General features: G+C 31.4%; 8 protein-coding genes and 2 pseudogenes across 10 annotated transcripts, besides 4 other annotated features; 4 read left to right on the top strand and 6 right to left on the bottom strand.

The window, feature by feature from the left end:
* Positions 1-2,699: part of a mobile genetic element that runs on past the window's edge.
* Positions 3-158, bottom strand: TVAGG3_0935650 (uncharacterized protein; the record flags this gene model as incomplete). Its single annotated transcript, XM_051252759.1, has 1 exon — positions 3-158. The coding sequence occupies one exon, from the start codon at positions 156-158 to the stop codon at positions 3-5; it is 156 nt and encodes a 51-aa protein (XP_051078333.1).
* Positions 178-579, bottom strand: TVAGG3_0935640 (uncharacterized protein; the record flags this gene model as incomplete). Its single annotated transcript, XM_051252758.1, has 1 exon — positions 178-579. The coding sequence occupies one exon, from the start codon at positions 577-579 to the stop codon at positions 178-180; it is 402 nt and encodes a 133-aa protein (XP_051078332.1).
* A 267-nt stretch (positions 2,700-2,966) lies between the features above and the next one.
* TVAGG3_0935620 lies at positions 2,967-3,814 on the top strand (annotated as a pseudogene). The gene has a single exon. A coding segment is annotated over exon 1 (848 nt).
* Positions 3,815-3,816: 2 nt separating this feature from the next.
* TVAGG3_0935610 (serine threonine-protein phosphatase family) lies at positions 3,817-4,059 on the bottom strand (the record flags this gene model as incomplete). Its single annotated transcript, XM_051252757.1, has 1 exon — positions 3,817-4,059. The coding sequence occupies one exon, from the start codon at positions 4,057-4,059 to the stop codon at positions 3,817-3,819; it is 243 nt and encodes an 80-aa protein (XP_051078331.1).
* An 18-nt stretch (positions 4,060-4,077) lies between these two features.
* Positions 4,078-4,440, bottom strand: TVAGG3_0935600 (uncharacterized protein; the record flags this gene model as incomplete). The annotated part of the gene is made up of 1 exon (XM_051252756.1): positions 4,078-4,440. The coding sequence occupies one exon, from the start codon at positions 4,438-4,440 to the stop codon at positions 4,078-4,080; it is 363 nt and encodes a 120-aa protein (XP_051078330.1).
* Positions 4,441-4,583: 143 nt separating this feature from the next.
* TVAGG3_0935590 lies at positions 4,584-5,396 on the bottom strand (annotated as a pseudogene). The gene has a single exon. A coding segment is annotated over exon 1 (813 nt).
* A 1,331-nt stretch (positions 5,397-6,727) lies between these two features.
* Positions 6,728-7,709: a mobile genetic element.
* Positions 7,710-7,714: 5 nt separating this feature from the next.
* Positions 7,715-7,767: a mobile genetic element.
* A 1,791-nt stretch (positions 7,768-9,558) lies between these two features.
* TVAGG3_0935560 (BEACH domain-containing protein family) lies at positions 9,559-15,908 on the top strand (the record flags this gene model as incomplete). Its single annotated transcript, XM_001329707.1, has 1 exon — positions 9,565-15,903. One exon carries the CDS (start codon positions 9,565-9,567, stop codon positions 15,901-15,903), a length of 6,339 nt encoding a protein of 2,112 aa, XP_001329742.1.
* Positions 15,909-16,157: 249 nt separating this feature from the next.
* TVAGG3_0935550 (cyclin-dependent kinase inhibitor 2C-related family) lies at positions 16,158-16,310 on the bottom strand (the record flags this gene model as incomplete). The annotated part of the gene is made up of 1 exon (XM_001329708.1): positions 16,158-16,310. The coding sequence occupies one exon, from the start codon at positions 16,308-16,310 to the stop codon at positions 16,158-16,160; it is 153 nt and encodes a 50-aa protein (XP_001329743.1).
* A 2,048-nt stretch (positions 16,311-18,358) lies between these two features.
* Positions 18,359-19,120, top strand: TVAGG3_0935540 (rhamnogalacturonan lyase (eurofung) family; the record flags this gene model as incomplete). Its single annotated transcript, XM_001329710.1, has 1 exon — positions 18,359-19,120. The coding sequence occupies one exon, from the start codon at positions 18,359-18,361 to the stop codon at positions 19,118-19,120; it is 762 nt and encodes a 253-aa protein (XP_001329745.1).
* Positions 19,121-19,213: 93 nt separating this feature from the next.
* On the top strand, positions 19,214-20,062 carry TVAGG3_0935530 (protein ubiquitination; the record flags this gene model as incomplete). Its single annotated transcript, XM_001329711.1, has 1 exon — positions 19,214-20,062. One exon carries the CDS (start codon positions 19,214-19,216, stop codon positions 20,060-20,062), a length of 849 nt encoding a protein of 282 aa, XP_001329746.1.
* A 3,232-nt stretch (positions 20,063-23,294) lies between these two features.
* Positions 23,295-23,814: a mobile genetic element.
* Positions 23,815-24,442: the final 628 nt, after the last annotated feature.

Genomic DNA, 24,442 nt, shown 5'->3' with positions numbered 1-24,442 from the left:
TTTTAGTTTGGTTTGTTTTCAACTGGTTGTTGAGGTTTTTTAAGTCGGTCTAAAACTTCCTGAGGTATAGGAAGAACTTGACAAACACGTGGTTGTGTAACTGCTGGAAGCCGACAAATCCATCTTGAGCCCATTTGTCTCAATGCTGTATTGTTCATTTCATCTCAGTAAAAAATTTTACATTCCCCACGTTTGAGGCGGTTGAGGTTGGTTGTTGTTTACCCACTGTTGTGCATGGTTATATCCTCTGTTAAAGAATCTTTCACCTTGGTCCATATAGTGTCCTGCTTGGTTATAGTAGTCATTTGCTTTGTTATAGTAGTTTCCTGCTTGTCTTCCTACATTGTCCATCCATCCTTGAACTTTTCCTCTTGTTTCAGGATTTGGAATAAGATTTGCTGCATCTCGTGCTACATCCCAACCTTTCTGTACAGTTTGTATAATAGGTTGTGCTTTCTCTTTCAGTATACCTAATGTACTCAAAATCTTCCTTCCAATTCCAAATGCACCTCTGGCTATTGTTCCCACTGCTGGCAAAAATCTAGATGCGACTCCTGCTAATGCGCCAAATAAACCCATTTCTTATGGGTTAAAAATGACGAATTCAAACAAGGACCCGTATGTTTCTAAAGCAACAAAGAAAGCACTCATGGTAAAAATCTTTAGTTCAACACCAAATGCTTGGTTTATGGATATCTTGGAAAACATTCCGAGATATAGAGAAGATGGACCACCATACTGGCTAATATTTGTTGGTCAAAACACAAGATACTGTGAAGCCATACCATTATGGTCCAAAAATATTTTAGATGTGAAAACTGCTTTGACAATATTCGTTGACAAATACCATCCAACAAAACTGACATCTGACTGTGAAAGTTCTTTCAAATCAGACGATATTAAAAACTATCTGCGTTCAAAAAATGTAAACCAATATTTCATTGTCGACCAAAACCATTCTGCTCTTGGTGTCATTGACAGTTGTATAAAAATCTTAAGAGACTTAAACCAACCACAAGGTGGTGAAGTAAATGAAATGTCATATGACGACAAATATAGACACTTCTCCATGGCAAAGATGAGACAAGTTTTAAATATTTACAATACCCGTAAACAAAAAGGTTTGGGAAACCACTCCCCCGAAGAAATGAAAAACAACCCTGACTTAGAGAAAGACTATATATTTAATAGTTTAGTCAAAAGAGACAAACAAGAAAGAATGCCAGGCTTCAAACTTCAGAAAGGTGACAAAGTAAAAATAGAAATACCTAAACGCGACCCATATGAAAATACTATTGACTATGACAACAATGGGAACTCGACAGGTACTCACGTTCGTGTTCGTAAAAATAGAAGAAAGTATACAAGAGAATATTATGAAGTTTTAGGCAAACATGGCAAAATGTACAGACTGCAAGCAAAAGATAAAACTACTATTGTCAGACCTCGTTTCAAACTTGTCAAGTTCAAGGTGGTATACTTTCAAAGACAGTTCCTAACAAATATAAGACAACTCCTGACGAATATGCTAAAGAAGTTGAAAATGACGACTAAGCATTTCTATACCATGCGTAAACTGTCATGTAAGGTGGCATGTAGTCTTTACTTTGTCCCGTTGTTTGCGTATACCCTGAAACGCGATGTGTATGGTTTCCTTCTCCCTGTGTGCTACCCCAGAAACAATTTATAGCAAACTGAACGTTGTCTTTAACATCATATCCTTTACCTTTTTTCATTGCTGACCAATCCCAAAATCTATGCTTATGCCAACCTGCTTGAGATGTACTTAAATCTATGTAGTGACTATGCGCAGGTAAGTTTTCACCTGAAATCGTTTTACTTCCACCTGTTTCCTTTGAAGAGTTTGCACAATACAAAAACCTGTCGACTATTTGAGTCCAAGTTCCAAAACCAAGTACTACTTCTGGTCTGGTAGAGTTCATTGACGTGTAAATAGAACCTATAGGATATAGTGTTTGAAGTATTTCAATCTTTAACGTTTGAAGCTCTGTTTTGTCAGCTTTTTTATCATATAAATCTTGAGCAGTGAATTTAACATTGTTTTCATCCTCCATGACATAGACATTTCTACATCTAGTGTATTTCATCGTCGTTATGTCTTCATCCGATGTTAAACCTTGTGGAAAGTTAGGAGGTTTCCAATATAATGCATCCCCACCAGTTTCTTCAACCGTTCCTTCAATATTTTCTATACCAACAGTTGCGAAGAAATCGTGTGTATGGTTCTTATCTGCCTTCTTTTCAAGGCTAACGTTTAAGTCTGTTATTTCAGAAGATGTATGTGTATGTCCAACGTCACTTTTCCTGTTTAAGGTTTCTTGTAAGTTTGTAATATTTGCAATGGTATGTGTATGTCCAACGTCACTTTTCCTGTTTAAGGTTTCTTGTAAGTTTGTAATATTTGCAATGGTATGTGTATGTCCAACGTCACTTTTCCTGTTTAAGGTTTCTTGTAAGTTTGTAATATTTGCAATGGTATGTGTATGAGTCTTTTTAGAATATTCTTTGTCAGCTCTTGTCACTTCACTTGACATTTTATTGTCAACATATGTTTTGTCCGCTAGTTCAGGATGAGTATGTTCTTTCGTTGCATATGTTGCATCTGCTCTGTCATGTTCTTCTTGAACTTTTTCAATGACATATTCTTTGTCAGCTTTGTTGTCAACATCTGCTTTCAAAAGAAGTTCATCTATAGGTTTCTCGTTTAAAGTTCTTTTTGTTGGATTTATACAAACAGTATGGTTCTTACTGTCTTGAAACAGAAACTCGTCTGTTAAAGGGTTTAATGTCAGTTTTAAGTTTCCTTCTTTCAATGACTCAGATATCTTAGAATAGTTTGAAAAGTTTGTTGTGTTCTTATTTAGAGCTTGCACAATGAGTTGTCGGTTGTGTTGTATTTCTCTCATAGACGCTGTTTCTTTCGACATTTTTATTCTAGATAAAAAATGCTTTCAATAGAAAAAGAAAATTCAAGAGTTGCTACAACTAAACCATTAGATGAACTTTTTACGAATGTAGGTCAAAAGTTTGAGACAGAGACCGTAAAGCATGAAGGCTATCGTTTTGACTACCCACTAAGATGGTTAAGAGACCCATCCGTCACAAAAGCTATTGGCTTTCGTAGAATGAAGTTCATTTCAGAAGCCATACATGGTTTCCCATTTACGGTCGCTTTTGAAATTCGATACTATAACAAAGAGAAACGTACGTATGAGAAATTTGAACAGGGAAAACTTTTACAAGTGAATTTGCTTGTAAACTTAGAAACAACTCTTCAAGCTTTTCAAGAAAAATAAACGATATCTATCTCGAATATGCAAACCAGTTTAACATTGACGAAGGAGAGTACCATCTCGATATTTTATATGACAGGAAAAATGCAACTGTTAAAATCAATAGAATAGAAGACCTTGGAGAAGACGTTTATATTTCTACAAAATATAACAACTTGGCATGGTATAGATTTTTGAGGATGTTAAATCAGCCTGCAGAATATCCAGTACACCCGAACTTTTATGAAGTCGAAAACCCTAATGGAACATATGAAAATGTTTTCGACCCAGCTGCTATTATTGTTCATGCTTCATTTTCTGGCGCCCAAAACTCTTTCTTATGCTTGGCAAATGACTTTTACGAAAAACCTACAAAGCTATATGAACCGCCGAGTGGAAGTATTTCAGACTTTCAAGTATGGTTTACAACAGATGGAAGAAAGAGAATAGTTCCATTATACCACGCGTTTTACTTAGAACTTAGTTTCATATACAACTACTATCGAACGGTAAAAATATAATTTTAATACGGTTGAGGTGTTGGATTTGGTTGCCAACTAGACTGTGGTGCAGGTTCAGGCTGTTGTATAACAGGAGCTTGTTCTTCTGGTTCAGGGTCTTTAGGTATAATACCAACGAACTGACCTACTCTTTTACCAATATTTTTGACTCCGTTCCAAATTCCTCTTCCTACGGTTTTTATTCCATTCCATATACCTCTTCCAACATTTCGAAAGAAGTTTCCAATACTACTGAAGAAACCCATTTTACTATATGTAAAAATCTAATGTCCGCCTAGTCTCTTACGTTTCCTTCTGAGTTCCATAGCATTTTTTAACTGGAGCTCATACATTCTATTTCTCCTCTGGTAGAAAACATATTCTGGGTCAACTCCTGTGTTCGCGTCATCTGCATAGAGTTGTTTATATCCCACTTCAGGGTTTGTATAAAACTCTTTCCATCTCATATTTGCATACCATGGTGGCAAACCTAACGCAGCGTCATTTGACATGGCAGTTTGCATTTGTACATCTGTTGGCACTTGACCATAGTTTGCCATTGCAGTTTGTATTCTAACTTCATTTGGAATATTCTCTGGGTTTGGTTGTCCGGGTTGCTGTGCATTTGCTAAGTTCTGTGCGTCCATTTAATATTAGATAAAAATATCTCTTACGAGTACATATACTGGACATTTGCAGGCATTGGTTCATCTTCATATTCTCTATATCTTCTGCCACGTCAAATAAGTAAATGACACAATGGAAAAAACCTAAAACAAGTAGTCCTATTTCAAACCACATTTAGTTACCAATAAAATTTCTTTGTTATGACACTTTCTCCAGTTTATGGGACCTCTCTCATATTCTATCTTGTCATATCTAAACTCATAGTCATGTATGTCCTCTAACCATCTCATGACACTTTCCAAACCACTTTTATCGGATGTAAAGTAAAAGCATGGATGGTTATGTAAAACGTCTAAAGTTTCTAAAGAGTCTCTCAAAGTCCAGTCTACTTGGTATTGAAAATCCCATGTGTTATAGAACGGCGGGTCTACTATAAAGAAAACATTTTCCTTGTTTTTATATTTTTCATACAACTCTGTCCAACGACATCTCACAAACTCTATACCCTCAGTATATTTTTCTATGTTCTCTTTGAAAACCTTTGTATAGTTAAGATATAAAACGTTTGACATAAGTGTTTCAATGTCATGAACTCTTATAGCACCACTATATAATAGTCTAGCAGATATACTATCCCAGTCAATATACTCTGCTTTTTTCAAAACCTCTCTGACAGTATTTTCTTATCTAATGGTATACGTTCCATCTTACCTATAGGTATCTTTTCTTTCAACTCACTCAATATTTTGTTTGTGTCTGGTATATGTTTGAGACGGTTCATATAGTTGTCGAAGTCATTGCATATAATCTTTGAGTCAGGAAATACAGTATGGCACAAATGAGATATATAGAAACTTCCACCGAACAAATCTACAAATGTTAGACCATTCGGTAGTTTCTTAAGTTCTCTCAATAGAATATCTTTACATCTACTCTTATTTCCAAAGAAGGGTAACGGTGGTTTTGTAAAATTCATTTTATATACAATAAAAATGTTTTTTCCCTGAAAAGTGACAGAAAAGTGACAAAACATGAAAACTACTCGGTTAAGGTCTTGTCGGTTTTGTAAAATAACCATCCTATCTTGTTAAGACTTCCTGGACTGTTGTCAAAATGTCATGTTGTCTCATTTTTTCAGAGAAGTTCGTTTAACCGAGGGACCGAGGGACCGAGGGACCTGGTGTTATACTAAACATCTTCAGGGGGCTAGAGGGGCGCAGCCCTGGAAGCCCCAATACCTTTTTTTTTTTTATTTATTTTTAATATATGTGCTATTAAAATTTCAAATTTTGACTAATATATCTAAGTTATCTGAACGAAACATTTAGAAAATATCATACTTACATTGAAATAGCAAGTAGAGCATATTAATAGCAAGTTTCTTGGCTTTATATCTATCATCTATTGTTGTTTGATCAAACAAAATTCACTCTATTATATGGTGTCAATTAATTAAAACAATTTTTAATAGTTATTTATTTAGTGCGAATAAGTGCAAACTCATAAATGAATAACTTAATAGTAGAAATGAATTATCTGATATAAATCTCACATTTTGTCCATCAGAAATACTTTAATTGCATACGCATAACTATTAGTAATACGTCTGGAGTGTCAATTAATAACAATCCCACAACAAGTAAAATTCAGATTTTTATTAAACTTATTTTTTCCTAAAAGTTTTCTCAAATTACTATATATACATATGTGGATAAAATAATAGTAATATTGTAAAAAATTAGATAATTTTTTTTATTTGAGAACCTCTCAAAAGTTCATTCAATTTATCAATTGTTTCAGTTTGATGTATATTCATTTCTGGAGCCTAAAACTTTAGCAATCATGACAATATCATATTCTCTTTCTAACTACGCAATGTAAGGGTATCCTTAATTTCAAAAATTTTTTTGTACTGACTTTCTTTTTGCATAACAGCATGGCAGAAATTTGAAACGAAGTTTCAAATTTCTCAATCTTGCATTCTGGGCACTTACGTGCCCAGAATGCTAAAAGGCGCGTAGCGCCGTCTCTGAATATCAAATTTATTATAATTATTAATTTATGAAATTTCAAATAAAATCGATCTGTTATAACACACTGGTGCATGACAGCCTTGTCACTACTTTATATATAGAAGATTAATCGACATTTTTTCACAAGTAGTGTAACAATCAAAAACCATTTTTAAATATCTATTTTTTAAGACTTAGTTTTGATAGTTTTCACTCAAAAATTTTCATCATATTTAAAATAATATCATATTATTAATCTGAGCTATTTGATTGGCGCAAAGCGCCAATCAAATAGGGCAAACCCAAATTTTAGCTAAAAGTGACAGGGAAAAAAACGTTTAGTATTAAAAAAAAGACCGATGAGAGCTTCGTTCGAAATATAGAGGGAACTGAGAATGCGCAACCATTCTCAGGGAATATTGGATGCTATTCCCGTTCCCTCTGTATGGAAAATTGAGGTTTTCAAAGGGAGTTAAAATAATATCAAATTTATACTAATTTACTTCAAAATACAAAAGTATTTGACAGCTAAAATTAGTTACTTTAGCAAGCCTATCAATACCCTTTTACGATTATTGCTACTTTTTCGAAATAAAAGTAAAAACAAATTTATACTAATTTACTTCAAAATACAAAAGTATTTGACAGCTAAAATTAGTTACTTTAGCAAGCCTATCAATAACCTTTTACGATTATTGCTACTTTTTCGAAATAAAAGTAAAAACAAATTTATACTAATTTACTTCAAAATACAAAAGTATTTGACAGCTAAAATTAGTTACTTTAGCAAGCCTATCAATACCCTTTTACGATTATTGCTACTTTTTCGAAATAAAAGTAAAAACAAATTTATACTAATTTACTTCAAAATACAAAAGTATTTGACAGCTAAAATTAGTTACTTTAGCAAGCCTATCAATACCCTTTTACGATTATTGCTACTTTTTCGAAATAAAATAAATTTATTATCAAAAACCTTTTTTTCTTAGTAAAAATAAACGAAATTTTTTACCTTATGAACTTTTGATGGAAATATGCAAATTTAAAATAATAAAGAAAGCCGCGAGCGAAGCGATCGGCTTAGTTCGAAGATTTTGATTCAAATCTTTGCTGATCTGTAATTCGCGGAAGCCGCGAGCGAATCGAGCGGCTTAGTTCGAAGATTTTGATTCAAATCTTTGCTGATCTGTAATTCGCGGAAGCCGCGAGCGAATCGAGCGGCTTAGGTCTAAGATTTTGATTCAAATCTTTGCTTATATTCCTTAAATTCTTTATGAGTGAAGGGTGTGTCACTTTTTACATATGTGTCACTTTTAGCTAAAATTACCCCTACTCAATCAAATAGCGAAGAAAATAACTTTTCAAATTATTTAATAATTATTTATTATCAAAAGTCAAAATCAATCTGATTTCATTATGTTTCATCTGATTGCAAATCGTAATTCGTTGAAATAAGTTTGCCGAACAAACAACCAAAGTTGTTCTCAAAATATAATTAGCGGCGTGAGGCGCCGCTTCCCAAACGATAGGCAAAGAGTTTTTGAAAAATTGAGAGAAATATTGTTTTTTCATTTCACATTTTCATCTTTTCTTAACCAGACTTTCCGCACAAACTTCTAATGTATCATATTGATCTAATGCCTCATTGGTGTTCCATCATACCTTAAATGATTCGCAATATGCCCATTTGGTTACAGATGAATTTTGAAAATTCTAACATTCTAGATTTTCCTCTATAACAAGTTCTCTGTCATCACATGCCTAATTAATCTTTAACTTTAGAGCTCCTCAATATCCTTACAAATTACATAATTTCCGAAATACTTTCTCAACAAATATCTATGATCGCATAGATATCAGATTACAATAAGACTATTAATGTTTCAAATACATTACAACCGTTTACTATAGCTAAGACATTTTCTTCATTTATGAACATGACTTCAGCTCTAATTTTGCCAAGTAACAAACTGATGTAATATCTCATCGAAGTGTATTCATTTCACAACAAATTCTTAATAAATGCTTTGCTTTCAATATTTCTTTCGAAAAATCTCTAAAATCTCAAAGTATTCTCTAAACCACTTCGATGGATATAAAAATCTCTCATATGTTTTACATAATAATCTTTGAATTATAATATTAATCGCACAAATTCAAATTTAATTTTATAAACTCATTTCCTATAATCATAATATATTTATTTTGCCGAAGTTGGCTGGGCTTGCCCGAAGGGCAAACCTGGCCAACTGAGGCCCGAAATTATATTATATCAAATTTGATTTTTTTGCCTAAAGAATTGTTGCAGCTATATACATCCACGCTACATATCATTAAACTTTTTTATTTCACTCTGACAAAAAGCTTCATGACATGCTTGTTTTACCGAGATAGATTTGTTTTCATTCAGTGTAAATATATCCATTATATACATAAGTCCATATTGGTACATAATATTATAGGAAATAAGCAATATGTCAGAAAAATAACCCAATTTTACAAAAATAACTCGATACTACAGGGAATTTTGAATGTAACCTGGGAAAGTTTGAGAGCAGAGATGACATGCATAGTACCACAAATCATCCCTGCAAGTTTCGATTCCATTGGTCCAGGCAATGGTTCATATTGAAAAGCCGTACTAAGCCCATTTTTCAACAAAATAAAAAACGTATTTTTTGAGTCTTTGAATGAATGTTTCACCTCACTAGAATGAATTGTTGGACATCAAACTTTCAGGATTGATCCAATGCATCATACAGGACAACTTTTGTCTCAAAGTTTGCCTTGTTATATTCAAATTTTCACCAAGTATGGAGATATTTTTTTCAGTACGGGGTTATATTTCTCAAAATTGAAAAACTCTCATACTCAGCCTTAATTAATTGCTTTTCTAAAGCAACCACAATCATGGTAGATTCATGAACATATAGAAAACTCAAAGGTTAGTATCAAGAGGTTCCAATATATTTTTTCTCCATCAATGTCTGTAAATTAATTAAAAAACGACAACAACCGAAATTTCTACCGAGAAAATTCTGTTTATTTTCCCAAAGCTTTCTTTAACAAATTTCGTTTGTTGTAAGAAATAAAAGTTTTTCGATAAAAAAAATCTGAAATCAATATTTTGAAATGAAAAAGAGGAAAAACTCTTTTGTTATTGCACAAATGTCACAGAAGTGGCAAGAAATAACAAAAGTGTTTGAACTAAGGAACAAAGCAGCAGAAGATCAAAATATTTCGAATCTTGGATTTGAATATCCATTTTTGAAAGAACTACCGATTATTGACAAATCAAAAATCGATTATCTAAACCAAGAAAAAGGCGAAATCAAGTCCGTCAAAGAGAATCTCATCGCGGTCGAGTTTAATTATAATTTCAACGCCGACTTACTCGATAGTTTTTATGCAGCATCACGGCAGACGTACACTCCGAACAAAGCTTACATTTCGGTGATCTACTACCAAATGATTTCACTTTGCTTTTTAACGCCAGAATTAATTGATGACAGAATTCTCAAATTAAGCATCAATTGTCTTACGAAATGCGCATTGACATCAAATTATGAATTTGCAAACCTTATTTTCTCTGAATTATTAAATCATGTTTCGAATATTCAAAATTTTCAATTCACAATCGGTAGCATTGATGCCATTATCAGTTATTTTGGCCTCATAGATACGCTTGAACCTCATGTTTACCCTTCTTTTATATTTTTCATGAGATTAATTCTTACGAATCCAGCGCATGAAAGAACCGAACAAAATTTCTTGTTACTGATCAGACTGATTGCTGAAAAACGTAAATTTATTTTCGAAAACGATATTGTCGACATAGAATTGTTAGTTTTCCCATTTGCTTACAATTTCGAACCACAAGCTATATATCTACTTTCACAGTTAACGAAAAACAAACTCGATGGATATTTACTTGAAGCTTTTTCGATTTTTTCAAATAAAATAGTAAATTACGTAAAACAGAACGAAGAACCATTGATTGTCGATACAGAAAAGCATCTACTTACGAATACAAAGATAGTTACCTCACAACAAAACTTAAATTACAAAACTCAAATTTCAGACGCAGATTTCGACAAAACAATCAAATTATGTAACCCAGTAACACTGCTTTCAAATGACATACAAAAGATTATTACTAATATCGTTACAAATATTAAGGATTCCGCTAAAGAATGTTTGCATATTTTATTATGTCAGTTAACTCAAAAATTATCAGCCCACGAGAACGAGAGGTTCTATTATACAATTATGGCTGTTTATTTCTCGATTCTTTCGAATATTTCGTTCAATTGTTCGCAAGAAGACATCAAAAAGGCCCATTTATCGAATTTATTCAGTATAAAACAATCAATTTATGAAGAGGATACATTGGATTTGGTAATAAGCGCTTTAAGAACTGATTTAGTCATATTTTATTCATCATTAAACCAAGATTACCTGTTTAACTTGTTCATTGAGTTCCAAAACGATCCAATTATCATTGGAGAGCTCGCGTCTCGCCTTTACGCAAATAAAATCGTTGATATCAACCCGAATATTTTCACAATAATTTTCGAAAGCACAAACAAGCTCAAATTCTTTGATTCTAGACTTACTATAATGGCACAATATGGAATGTTGTGTTATATCAACTTAATTTTCAGTTTGAAACCACAAATTTTATTTGAAAACAGAAATTACACGTATTGCTACTTGCAATATCTTTCTTGTGACATGTTTGCTGACATTGTTGTTGAATCAATCGAATCTTGTTTCTCTAAACGACAATTAAATTGTAATTTGATTTTCCTTTCGGATTTCATCAACGACCATTCTGTTTCCCAAGAGAACAGTGTTTCTATATCCAAGTTGATCAGTATTATCTCAAGAACTGTTTATAATTATCCGAATTTGATTTCTATTGCGGAAGAATCTCTTGATTTCATATTAGATTTCGCAGTAAGAATTAAAAGTAAGGAATTACGTAACAATCTCATCAAGATTTTCATTACTTTGACTCATGTCAACAAAGAATTTTCAATTTCAATAAAAGAAGCGGACAAAATTGCCAAAATTCTGGATTATGGAGACACAGATTACATAAAGAGTCAGATTCCAAACCTTTTGACCGGATCTTCTTCGAGTATTGAAAATGATCTCTTTGTTATCATAAATTCCTCATTCATTTTGCCGTTAATCCTCTCAAAAACACTTTCTTCAGCTACATTGGACCTACTTATTGAGCTCGCAGAGTTTTCTCATCGAAATATTTACAAAATTCATCAAAATAGGATTGATTACATCCTTTTGAACTCATTAAAATCTCCATTTGATTATGATTGCATCCATATTGACCTTAAACTTGATCCTCTTAAAGTTCTCAAGTTAATTCAACAAAATTCGAGAATCTTTTGTTCAGAAGCAATCATAAAAGAGATCATATCAGTAGTAAAACACAGACCAGACTTACCAGTAACAAAATATTTCAACAAAGCATTGGTTTACGGAAAAAATACGCCGAAGACAAAATATTGCTTAGGAACAGGGCATCCAATCGCCACAGTTATAGGTTTAGACTCATCAATATTCGATTACGATATTACTTTCCTCTTAAATTTGAAAGTTGACAACACATATCTTGAAAAAACAGATGCTTGCATTAATTTGTTTACTATTACAGATGATGAAGGTAGATATACAGCATGCAAGCTCACAAACCATCTTATTTACGTTGAAACATTCGATAACAACGCAATGTTTGAATCTGTAATCAGCACAAGTGGCTCTTGGGGCGAAATTAACACTGTTGCAGTATCATTACTCGGAAATACAGATCATAGGAAGGTAGTTGCATTCAGTAATGGTGCAAACTTGCCTTTAGTTGACTATGTTTGTCCCAATTTCGGTTCAGGTATCGTTGTCACTTTTGGAGGGGGAAGTTCCCCTTCTGGAAATTTCAGCTCTTCTGTATTTGGCTATCTTTCAGATTTTAGGTTCTTTGCCAGACAGTTTTCTATCACTGATCAGCAGACAGATGACTATTATTTCTCGATGCAAGATCCATTAAGACACAAAGGTGACAGATTCACTCATGAAGACTTCAATATATACATACAAGGCAAGTACTATTACAAATCTGCATACGATTTGTTCAAATCTCGTAAATATGTTACGAAATTACTTAAATCTGTTTTCGATTCAAAAGAAACAATAGAGAACTCCTTGAAATATGCTTTCGAGTGTCTCAGATGCATTGACTTCACAGACCAAGCATTTGAAGGTTTCTTTGGCATTGGAAGTTACATAAATTCTCGATTGTATTTCGAAAAAATCGGAAATTTGAATGCCTTCAGAATTATTTTGAATAGTTTACATCACTTACCGCAACCATGCCAAGTAGAATTACTAGAACATGTTATTTTATCATTATATCCATGGATCTCATGTTCTCCAGAAGATTTATGCCAAATTATTGATTTATGGAATACACAAGTATTATATCAGTTTTCAGACATATTCGAACAGAAGAGTTTTGTATCCACCATTGTAGGAAACACGTATAACCTGCTTACAGACCCTTTAGAAGAGAATACCCGAGATATGAAAAGAATTATTACAAAAATTTCCGAATTTCTCCGCGAATTAGCTCTGATTAACATCAATGAGAATGATATACAACTTCTTGTCAGTTGTGCATCTCATTCTTCCCAGCCTTATCTCTATTTATCAATTGTAGAAAGTTCTTCCAACCAATTGATCAATTTATCCAACAACCAAGAGATAAAACAAGGAGCCCTTTTACTTGTAAGTCATTCAGACCCTATTGTTGCTGCTTCCTGTTTGTTGATTTTGAATTGTTTCGTTTATCAAAATCATTCAACGGAGGTTTTGACACAATTAAGGTTAATTAATCAAGAACATTATTCTGACATTTGTAGTTTCCTTATTTCTCATATTAAGGAAGTTCCTCGTATTTTCTTACTTGTTTGCGCTTTAGTTTTGAACTGCGATGTTGATTTTCTTCTTTCAGCAGCACAAACAATGCAAAACTGCACAAATCAAATTGTTAATGAAACAATTTTCAGCGGAATATGGTATATGTTCCCAATTCTGTTCGCTATACAACTCCCGCCAACATATTCTGAAAATATCTTTAATATTTGTTCATTGGTCGCTTTGAAGTCAAAAAGTGAAGTGAAAAATTCACTTGGATTTTTAGAATTTGTGAATTCAAAAGTCAAAAGTCCTCAAAAAGTGGATTATGTATCGATCTATTTGAAGCGATTGATAACAAATAACAAAGATAACTCATTAAACGAGTTCCTTTTCCAGAGATTGACATCGCACATCGTTTATAGAGTTGACGGACCTTCTCATCATGATGAATTGTTGGCGGCTTATTTCGAGTCACCTTTTAGAAACGATAAAACTGACAAATTATTTGAGGACAACCGTTTGACGATAAAACAAGTTGGAGATTTTAATAAACTTATTATTGGTCCTCCGAGAATTTTGTTTTGGTATGATCGAAACGATACAATTTTGGATGGATTGGCGAAAATGATGGTGATGAAAATGAATTCGAATTCAAACACAATGGAAATCATCGAGAAAATCAAAAGAGGAGAGAAAAACGAACAACAATCAATGATTTGCGAAATATACTCAGCTTATTTCGAAGAATCTGTAGTTGAAAATAATAATTTATTAAGGGAATCCCTAGAAAAATGTGTTGAAATGACAAAACCTCATAAAATGTCAATGAAAAATCTTCAGAATTATTTGAAAGAAAAACTGACAAATGTCAAACCGAAACCGATATCCAAGACAACGATGAAATTCGACAAGACATGTCTTGGACCATTCTGTCCTTTAAGAATGAAACTCTACAAAGGTTTCCATAAAATGGCCGGCCAATTACAACCAAAAGGTGTCTGTTGTAAATTGGTCGAATTAGAAAAAGTGAGAGAATTTTACTTGTCAAAGGAGAACCAAAAAATTTATTTGTCAAATCAACAAACTGTTAAACCAATAGACTTTGATTCTGTTGTTACTATTATTCAGAGAAGACCAACTCGTAATTTGTTTTCATTTGAGTTTTACACGAAAAACAGGAAGTCCTACCTTTTGACATTTAGATCCAATGAAAACAACATCATAAACCAAGACATGACAGCTATTGATGTTCAAAGAAAAGTGCTTAAAACCGTCGAACTTTGGCAGAAAAACGTTTTGTCAAATTTCGAATTATTGATGAAATTGAACATTTTAAGTGGAAGGTCATTTAGTGATCCATATTTGTATCCTTTCATTCCTTATCCAGGAGAACAAATTCCACAGTTAAATGGTCCTCCTTCTCCTTTCCCTCCTTACAAAACGAAATCGGAATTGACTGATTTGAATGAACAGACATTTTTAGCTGCCGATTATTTCTTTTCCATTGATGCGTTTCAGAATTTAAACAGCGTCGAAAACTGTGTTCACGAACTGTATAAATTCAGGCATCTCCTTGAAATGGATTATGTTTCTAAGTGGCTTCCGAATTTCATTGATTTGGTTTGGGGAAAAGATTATAAAACTGATTTCCAACATCAAGTTTTATTCGCTGAGAAGTTCCCTTCTAAAATCCCTGTTGATTACAAATCATTTGAAAGAAATGAAAGATTAATCAACGGAATATTGACTTTTTGTTTCGTTATTTCCCATGAAATCGCAATTTTCTACAACAAAAACACGAGAAAATTGACTTTCTACAGCTTGGAAATGAAAGAAAACAGAAATGTCATTGATTTACAACAGAATCCAATGATTTTGTTCCATAGAGAGTATATTCACGTCTTCCAAAACAGGAAACATTTAGTTATCAATCAAGAAAGTTGTAATGAAACTGAATGTGATGATTTGGATTTCGTTTGTTCATCAGGAACTTATTTAATCTCTGTGATTGGCGAAAAAATTTATTTAGATAATGTATTGATTTATACTTCTAAATCAAAAATCACAGCAATTGCCGCTTCTCATCAATTTGATTTGATTGTTTATTCTGATATCATCGGAGTAACTCATTTCATTTCTTTGAGGTCGAGGAGACAAATCAACAAGAAATTCGACTTCAGATCGAAATCATTGATGATAACTGATGGATTAGGTTTCGTTATTTGTTCTGATCATGCAACAACTTATGTCTTTGATTCTTCTATAAGAATGATTGGAAAAATAGAGAAGAAATGCAGTAGATTGTTTACTTTGTCTATTTTGGGATGCGAATACTTGGTTTTCGTTGGATTGGACCATGCATCTGTCTACTGTTTGGATAACTTGGAGAATGAATTCATCGTGAAAGAGTTTGGTGATGCTGTTTTCATCAAATACGAAAGTTCCATCAAATCAATGATTTCTGTTGGAAGAAACGGACAACTTTGCATTTCTAACATAGCGAACTTTAAGTTCATTAATGGAAAAATCTTCTAATTTATATAACATCTTTTTATCTTATAATTTTTTTAGAATAAACATATGTTTGTTTACATTTAATTTTCATTAAACTTCTCATGTAAGCTTTTTTTCATCAATGATGTTATCTTAATTGTCACATATATTGATTAAAATTCGATACACTTGAGTTCTTCCTTATGTAGTATCGCTGGTTGCATCTCCAAACGCTATAATGATAATCTGGAGTTATATTTTCCCATGCAGCCAGATGAAGTGCGGTTTTTCCGTTTTTATTTTTTTTGATTGATATTAGCACCATGTGAAATAAGTAATTCAGCAATTTCTTTACTATTTTTCAATGTTGCCAGATGAAGTGCGGTTCTTCCATCTTTATCTTTTTCATTGGTATTAGCACCATGTGAAATACATTTGCATTTTACCATATAAAACACCCCTTAAATTTATTGGAAGAAAAAAAATACTATGTTATACATGTGGAAAACAAAATTTTGATTAAGTCCATGGATAGGAAATAATGCATTAACAATGAAAAAGCCGATAGCAATAGAATTTTCATCAAGATACTTGATTTATTCAAGATTTTTTTGCAAATCATTCGAAATAAATTGATTCTTGGAATATAGATAAAGGGATATATTTAATCTATAGAACTATTTCATTCAATCTCATTTTTCATTCCATCATTTTAGAAATTTTGTAAACTATACAAAAATAAAAGTAATGAAAATCGGGAAAAAAAATTGAGCATTCTCGATTTGTTCCTATCATTTTCGAGAATAATATTAAAGATTTTAGTAATGTCAGCTTCGAAGAAATATCAAGTACCCTTTATGGCCAAGGAAAACTCACTTATTTAATTGTTTTTTCAACAGAACCAGTTATATTTCCTCCATCGAGTGAGAAAATCATTGAAAAGCGCAATATCATCGTCCAAAATGATTCAATTATTACAGAAACTTTATTTACACATTTTAAATCTTTAATTGTTTCAATTTACGCTCAAATTTTTGATTCTAGAGTTAATGGCTATATAGGCATCGTGTCTGTTAATTCAAGCGATGTCTTAGGATACTTTATTGTTCGCTGGCTTATAGAAGAGAAATCTTTTTCATATGATACAGCAAATACGATCTTTAAAGAGTCAGGCATTCCAATGATTACTAATGAAAAAATATCTGAACACATATGGCTATGATCATAAAAAAATCAGCCGATATTATGAAAACCTTGACCGTGGAGTAGTTGCAATCAGGTCAGGATGGACCACAGCTTATATTTCGTGGAGATTTTTAATCACTGACGATGACGACATTGCATTTAATGTTTATCGTCAAGATGAAAGCAATCATACATTGAAGGTGAACAACCAATCTATTTCAACAGTCACCCATTTTTATGATAATACTTATGATGCTTCAAAAAGTTACAATTACTTCGTTGGATCCATTGTTAAAGGTGTTGAAGTTGAAAACAGCTCTTATTATTTCATTGCTGCCAATACTCCAATTCTTGATGGTTTTCGTGTTCAAATTAGACCAGGCGCATCGTTCCGAACAGTCTATGTTGGAGATTTAAATGGTGATGGTAAGCTTGACTTTGTTATTGCCCGTGATGGATCCGAGATTCAAACTGTTGAAGCGTATTTGCACGATGGCACATATTTATGGACTTTAAACCTTGGTCATAATAGTATTAACCGTTATATAATTGAACCGGGAGCAACAACAGTCAATGTTGGACAAATTGATGGAATTAACATCTTTGATCTTGACGGAGACGGAAAGGCAGAAGTATATATCAGAATTGCAAACAATTTTACGTTTGGCGACGGCTATGTCTTCACTCACGAAAACAATGTTGAACAATGGGTTGCAAATGTAGATGGAATGACCGGAAAACTATTGCAAAAAGCCAAGATTCCAGACATGTTTTTACAACACGGCCCAATGGGAACATTATTTGGAACAGGCTGGTTATCTCATGAAAAACCATCTCTTATTGTTGTGATGAAGAATAGAGATAACTACAGAAGATTCTACAATGTTGTTGCTGCTTATTCATATACTAATGGCGTATTCAAGATGGACTGGAATTGGACTGACGGATATTCTAATATTATTTACCCTGAAGGCCACCAATTCAGAATTGCCGATGTAGATTATGATGGCGTTGACGAAATTCACAAAATTGGATATGTTTTGAATGGTGATGGCTCTCTTAGATTCAACTTAGGAGAAAAAGGTATCATACATGGAGACAGATTTTATGTTGCTAAGTTTAATAAGAATGATACAACAATGAGTGGATATGGTATTCAACAAAGGAATCCACAACAAATTGATGAATATTACTATATAATGCTTCAACAGGAGATATAAAATGGATCCATTATGGTCATGATGTTGGAAGAGGAAATGCAGGAGATTTTGATCCAACTCATCCTGGCTACGAAGTCTACTCTTTCCAATGAATGTACAATGCAGCAACAAACACTTCAGTAAATCCAGATCCAGCATCAACGATGTTCCCAAGTAACAACATTTATTGGGATGGAACATTAAATCCTGCTTGCTACAATCAAAAAGTTCTAACAAAATGGAATCCTGTAAATGGAAGAGGGGATAGATTGTTTACAGCTTACAGAGCTTTTTTCAATGCATATGGTGGTTGGCCACAAGAAGATGGATCTGGAAAATATCCTATGTTCCATGGAGATATTATTGGTGATTGGAGAGAAGAATTCATTATGACATTGCCTGGTTTCGATACATTGATCATATTCACTTCAAGCATGGATACAGATATTAAATTAACATCTCTGTGGCATGATCCAGGAATGATAGCATCAATGACATTAAATGGATACAAACAGAGCCACATGCCGCTCGAATACCTTGGTACAGAAACAAACACCACAGAACATAGACAAAATTTGAAGAAATATCACTTACTTCGTGTTGTTCCAGATACACCAGCACCAACTCCTCTTCCAAGAACACCTATTGAAACTCCAACTGCAACCCCAACAATGCAGCCTATTAATAATAGTGATTCAACGAATAACTCTTCAATTAAAAGTGATGAATCAAACAAGAAAAAAGTTAATGTTGCAGCAATTGTAGTTCCAATAATTTTGGTTGCTGCAGTAGCTGTCTGTGGTTTCTTCTTATATCGCTACATCAAAGCAAAGCGTACATCAGACAATATTACTGAAGTAGCTCTTATTGTTTAAAATATGCGTTTTTTTTTTATTATTATTCGTTTTAATTTTTTTTTATTTCATTTTTATGACTAAAAGTGACACGGCCAATTTTTTTTTCAAAGCATGTCAAGTTCAGAGCAGCCAAAAAATGAAAATCGGTGCAATTGCAATGACATTAAGCCAATTAAAGAATTCGAATACCCAGATCAAGCATCAAAAATTATTTGGGGCGTCAATTCCAATAATATTATACAATTATCTTCACAAATTATCGAATTAATAAGAACACACAAAATATCTATCAAAATGACACTTTATTTGATTGATATTTTTTCCCAAATTCGTGTTAAAGAAATTAAATTATTTTCAGAACTTTATCAAAAGATATCAAACGCATTTTCATACATCCATGAACCGAAAAATGAGAAATTGGCTACTCTTCTACATTGTCAAGGTTTCAAATTTGAAAATTTCGAACCTGAAATGAACGAAGAAGAAATTCTGAATTTATATCCAACAGAATCTCTTTTATACTATATTGCATGGGATAAAGTTGATGAACTTAAAAGTAAATTCCCAAATCTTGATATTTATCACAGAATTAATGATATCACACCGCTTGACTATGCAATTAAATATGGATCAGAATTGTGTTTCAATTACATGAAAAATTTAGGAGCTCAATACACCAATAATTCCGAAGAATATGCTGTTCAAGGTGGAAATAAAGAGATTTTTATGCAAATGATAGAAGATGGTAAATCATTTGATAACGTGATTAATGCAGCATTGGATTATCGCAATTATGAAATTGCTGAGTATCTCAAATTAAATTTCGGACAAACTTTTGATTCAATAGCAGAAAGCATGTATTTCGGAAATTATGATATTGCATCTTATTTACTTTCTAATAGAGAAGATATCAACAAAATTTATCATCTCTTTCATATCATATTTATCATTGTTGTATAAAATTCTCTATCTTTTCATATATATCATTGTTTTATGATATTCTCTCAATATTAATGAATGCCCTCTTAGTATTGCTATCAAATCTAATTCAATAGAAATTGTCCAATTCTTAGTTGAACATGGCGCAGATGTTAACACGAAACTTATTCTCTTTCTTTTCATATTTATTATTGTTTTATGATATTCTCTCAATATTAATGAATGCCCTCTTAGTATTGCTATCAAATCTAATTCCATAGAAATTGTCAAATTCCTAGTTGAACATGGTGCAGATGCTAACATAAAACTTATTCTCTTTCTTTTCATATTTATCATTGTTTTATGGCATTCTCTTTCTTTTTATATTTATCAATGATTTATAACAATCCCTTTCTTTACATATTTATCAATGTTTAATGAAATTCTCTTTCTTTTCATATTTATTATTGTTTTATGATATTCTCTCAATATTAATGAATGCCCTCTTAGTATTACTATCAAATCTAATTCCATAGAAATTGTCAAATTCCTAGTTGAACATGGTGCAGATGCTAACATAAAACTTATTCTCTTTCTTTTCATATTTATCATTGTTTTATAACTTTTTCTTTCTTTACATATTTATCGTTGCTTTATGGTATTCTGATTCATTTCATATTTATCATTGTTTTATAGAATTCTCTTTCTATACATATTTATCATTGTTTTATTACATCACCTTTCTCTTCATATATGTCATTGCCTTATTATATTCTTTCGATATTAATGAATGCCCTCTTAGTATTGCTATCAACGCGAAATCCATAGAAATTGTCAAATTCCTAGTTGAACATGGTGCAGATGTTAACACGAAACTTATTCTCTTTCTTTTCATATTTATCATTGTTTTATGGCATTCTCTTTCTATTCATATTTATTATTATTTTATGGTATTCTATTTCTTTTCATATTTATCTCTGTTTTATAACATTCTCTTTCTTTTCATATTTATTATTGTCTTATGGTATTCTCTTTCATTTCACATTTATCATTGTTTTATGGCATTCTCTTTCTTTTCATATTTATCATTGTTTTATAACATTATCTTATTCATATTTATCATTGCTTTATTACATTATCTTATTATTTATATTTATCGACTTTTTATTACATTATCTTTCTCTTCATATATGTCATTGCCTTATTATATTCTTTCGATATTAATGAATGCCCTCTTAGTATTGCTATCAACGCGAAATCCATAGAAATTGTCAAATTCCTAGTTGAACATGGTGCAGATGTTAACACGAAACTTATTCTCTTTCTTTTCATATTTATCATTGTTTTATGGCATTCTCTTTCTATTCATATTTATTATTATTTTAAGATAATTTTTGGGTGGAAAAAAAGTCCAAAATAACGATTATTTTTAATTGAATTTTGGACCTTTTTTCTAAAAAATAAATTCCGATCATGACGATTATTATTTTCGTGTTTGTTTCTTATATCTCATTATACACTGTTTGTTTAATAAAATAATTATTACATATGTTTTATATAGGATATTAAACAATTGTCCTTTTAATATCAATTCAATCCGTTGTAGTTTTTATCTAATTTAAATAAATTTATCGAATAAATTGAATATTTAGATGCTGAAAGTTTTAGTGCTAAAAGGAAAACGTACCCAGAATGTGAAAATGATATGAAAACGAAGAAATATTGTTATTCGAATAATGAAGCATAATGAAATCATAGAAATTGCGTGTTATATAGTTATTTGGGATATTACTACGCTTGTACAATTGATATATATTATTAATTACATGTTAATATTAGTAAATGACTTTATTTTTATATCGATATTGTGGAATTAAACAAAAATATGGTTTTATTCGTGTTTCAATAGAGTTTTGAATTTATGTAGTATAATATATTGTAATGAAAGTAAATTTAATGCTAGAAATCTTTAATTTAAAATGATTAAAAAATTTAAAGGAGCTAATTCAATTTGAATAAAGATTTGTTATCTACATATATGATCATATTCGGATTTATAAATAATTTTAAAATATAAGCTGTTTTTGAAGAAATTTCGAACATTTAGAAAAAAATAACAATACTTTGCAAAGTCTGTTGTGTTGAGAGATAATATTGAATATAAAAGAGCAGATGATTGATGGAGGGAAAAAAATTGAGAAAACATCCAATCGAAAATAAACATTCATTATAAATGACAATTAAAATGGAAATAAAACTTGAATATGAGAGAATTCATTCATAAAATTTCAATGCTATTATTCAAATTTTGAGAAATGTAGAATATCAAAATTGAAATAAACATTTGAACACAAACATAATGCATTGGATTAAAAATTTACAAAAGAATTCAAATTTAATGAAACATAATAAAGATATATCGAGGAATAGCAAATTAATAATGTTTTGAGTTATTTAGTTAAATGAACATTTTTTGAGAAATTATTGAAATGTTTTTCAATGCTCAATATTTTTTTTGAACAATGTAGTTTGTTTTGAGTTAAAGATATTATCATTCAATTTTGTAATCTTCAAAAAAAATATTGTATACTCTGACTTTTCAATGCTAGATTTTAAGGTTCCCTTAAAATCAAGCTAATTATTGCGAGAATCGAGTATATGACAAATTTATTCTGACTATTTCAGAGAATTGAGCTGAGGCTGAATTCTCTGAAAAGTGAGAGTAAATTTGTATAATATTGTTGTTAATTATTTTGGGTACTTTATTAAAATTTATATTTGTTTTGCCATAAAAATATTGATTTCTGAAAAAAGTGGCGTATTTGAATGAATGTCAAATGCGTTAATTTTTTGTAAAAATCAGCATTCCATGAAAAGTGAGTATTTTCGAATTAAAATCGATTTTTCATTCAAAAAATTGGACGTTTCTCGAAAATTGAATTATGAATTTCAATCATCAATTCAATTATTGAATATGAAGATTTTGAAATCTAAGATGATGTTTTGAAATCTGTATTCAATTTTGAGATTTCGAAAAAATCAATTACTTCTCAAAATATTGATAAAATATTTATTGATATTAATATGATATTTGAGATCTTCACTACATATCTAATTATTTTATATTAGTAATAATTCAAGTCCTCCTGTTTTAGAAAATATTTTGTTCATCCACCAATTCTTTCGTTTTTCATAATGTTAATACTAAAATCTGGTTAATAATGTAATGATCTACAGTTTTCAAATTCAATAAAATGTTGATTTTGCCTTTTAAGGGTGGCTTCCGACCAAATTGTCACTTTTTAGCCCAAGTGAGAAAATTTCGTAATTTATAACCAAGTTTTTTAAAATCTATATTTAATAAAGATTCTATTTTTCTTATTAAATTTCAAAAATGAAGGGGTTCGGAATCGTCCACAAATTGCCGAAAGGGTTTTTGCCAGTTTTGAATCCGCTTATTTTTATCGACCAAAATTATAATAAATATAATTTTCGATAAGTATTCTACCCAAATGATTCTTCAAAAAATTATTTTTCGGATTTTATTCCGTAAAAAAACGTTATAGAAAACGCCTATAAAATTTCGAATTTTCCCTAAAAAAATTCAGTGCAGGTCGATTTAAGAGATTTTTCAAAAATAATCATATCAGTAGATAGGGTATAATATAGAGAAGCTTTATGAATAACTCAAAATCCGGGAAACTCAATATTCAACGAGAAAAACGCTTAACGAATCTCACTTTTGGTGTAAACATCACAAAAAATTGAGAGAGCTTTCTGGTCGGAAGCCTCCCTTAAAAGTTATTTTATTTACAAAAACCCGCTAAAAAATTCGAATTCTATGATACCAATTCAAAAATTGAGATATTTAATATCATTTTTCTCAAAACAAAAAATTTACTACCTTTTTTCCACTTTTTGAGCTTCGCTCGAAAAGTGGAAAAAGGTTACATTCTTTATCTGCCTTCAAAATATGCAATGATCCTTTTTGCACTTTTAACGGTTCTATAGAAAAAGGAAAAAGTGACTAAAAATTGAATTGGCGAAAAATCAATTTTAATGAGCTTCATTTAATGATCTTTTTCAAAGGAGTTTTCAAAAAAGATCAATGGGCTATTAATTTATTTTCATTTCACCCTAACACTCCTTGTTTTTCACCATTCCAAATCAATTTTAGCTCAAATTGCATTTCTATTTTCCCCAGAAATTAGCTAACAGTCTCACCCACACCTTCTGTTCAATTTGTCAATGAAGGTTTAACCTACTTCCAACACAGCCTTTGACTTTATCCCATATTATCTTTATTATTTTATTAATTTTACTCAATTTTGTTTTATTTTGTTTTACTAGGAATAAAAACGTCGCCATATTCAATTTTTCGTCACTTTTTTCTTTTCCTAAAAGAACCTTAAAAGTGCAAAA

This window comes from Trichomonas vaginalis, chromosome I (genome assembly GCF_026262505.1).
Source record: "Trichomonas vaginalis G3 chromosome I, whole genome shotgun sequence".
NCBI lineage: Eukaryota > Parabasalia > Trichomonadida > Trichomonadidae > Trichomonas > Trichomonas vaginalis.
Note: the sequence above shows the minus strand (reverse complement) of the source record. Positions and strands in the feature narration are given on the sequence as shown.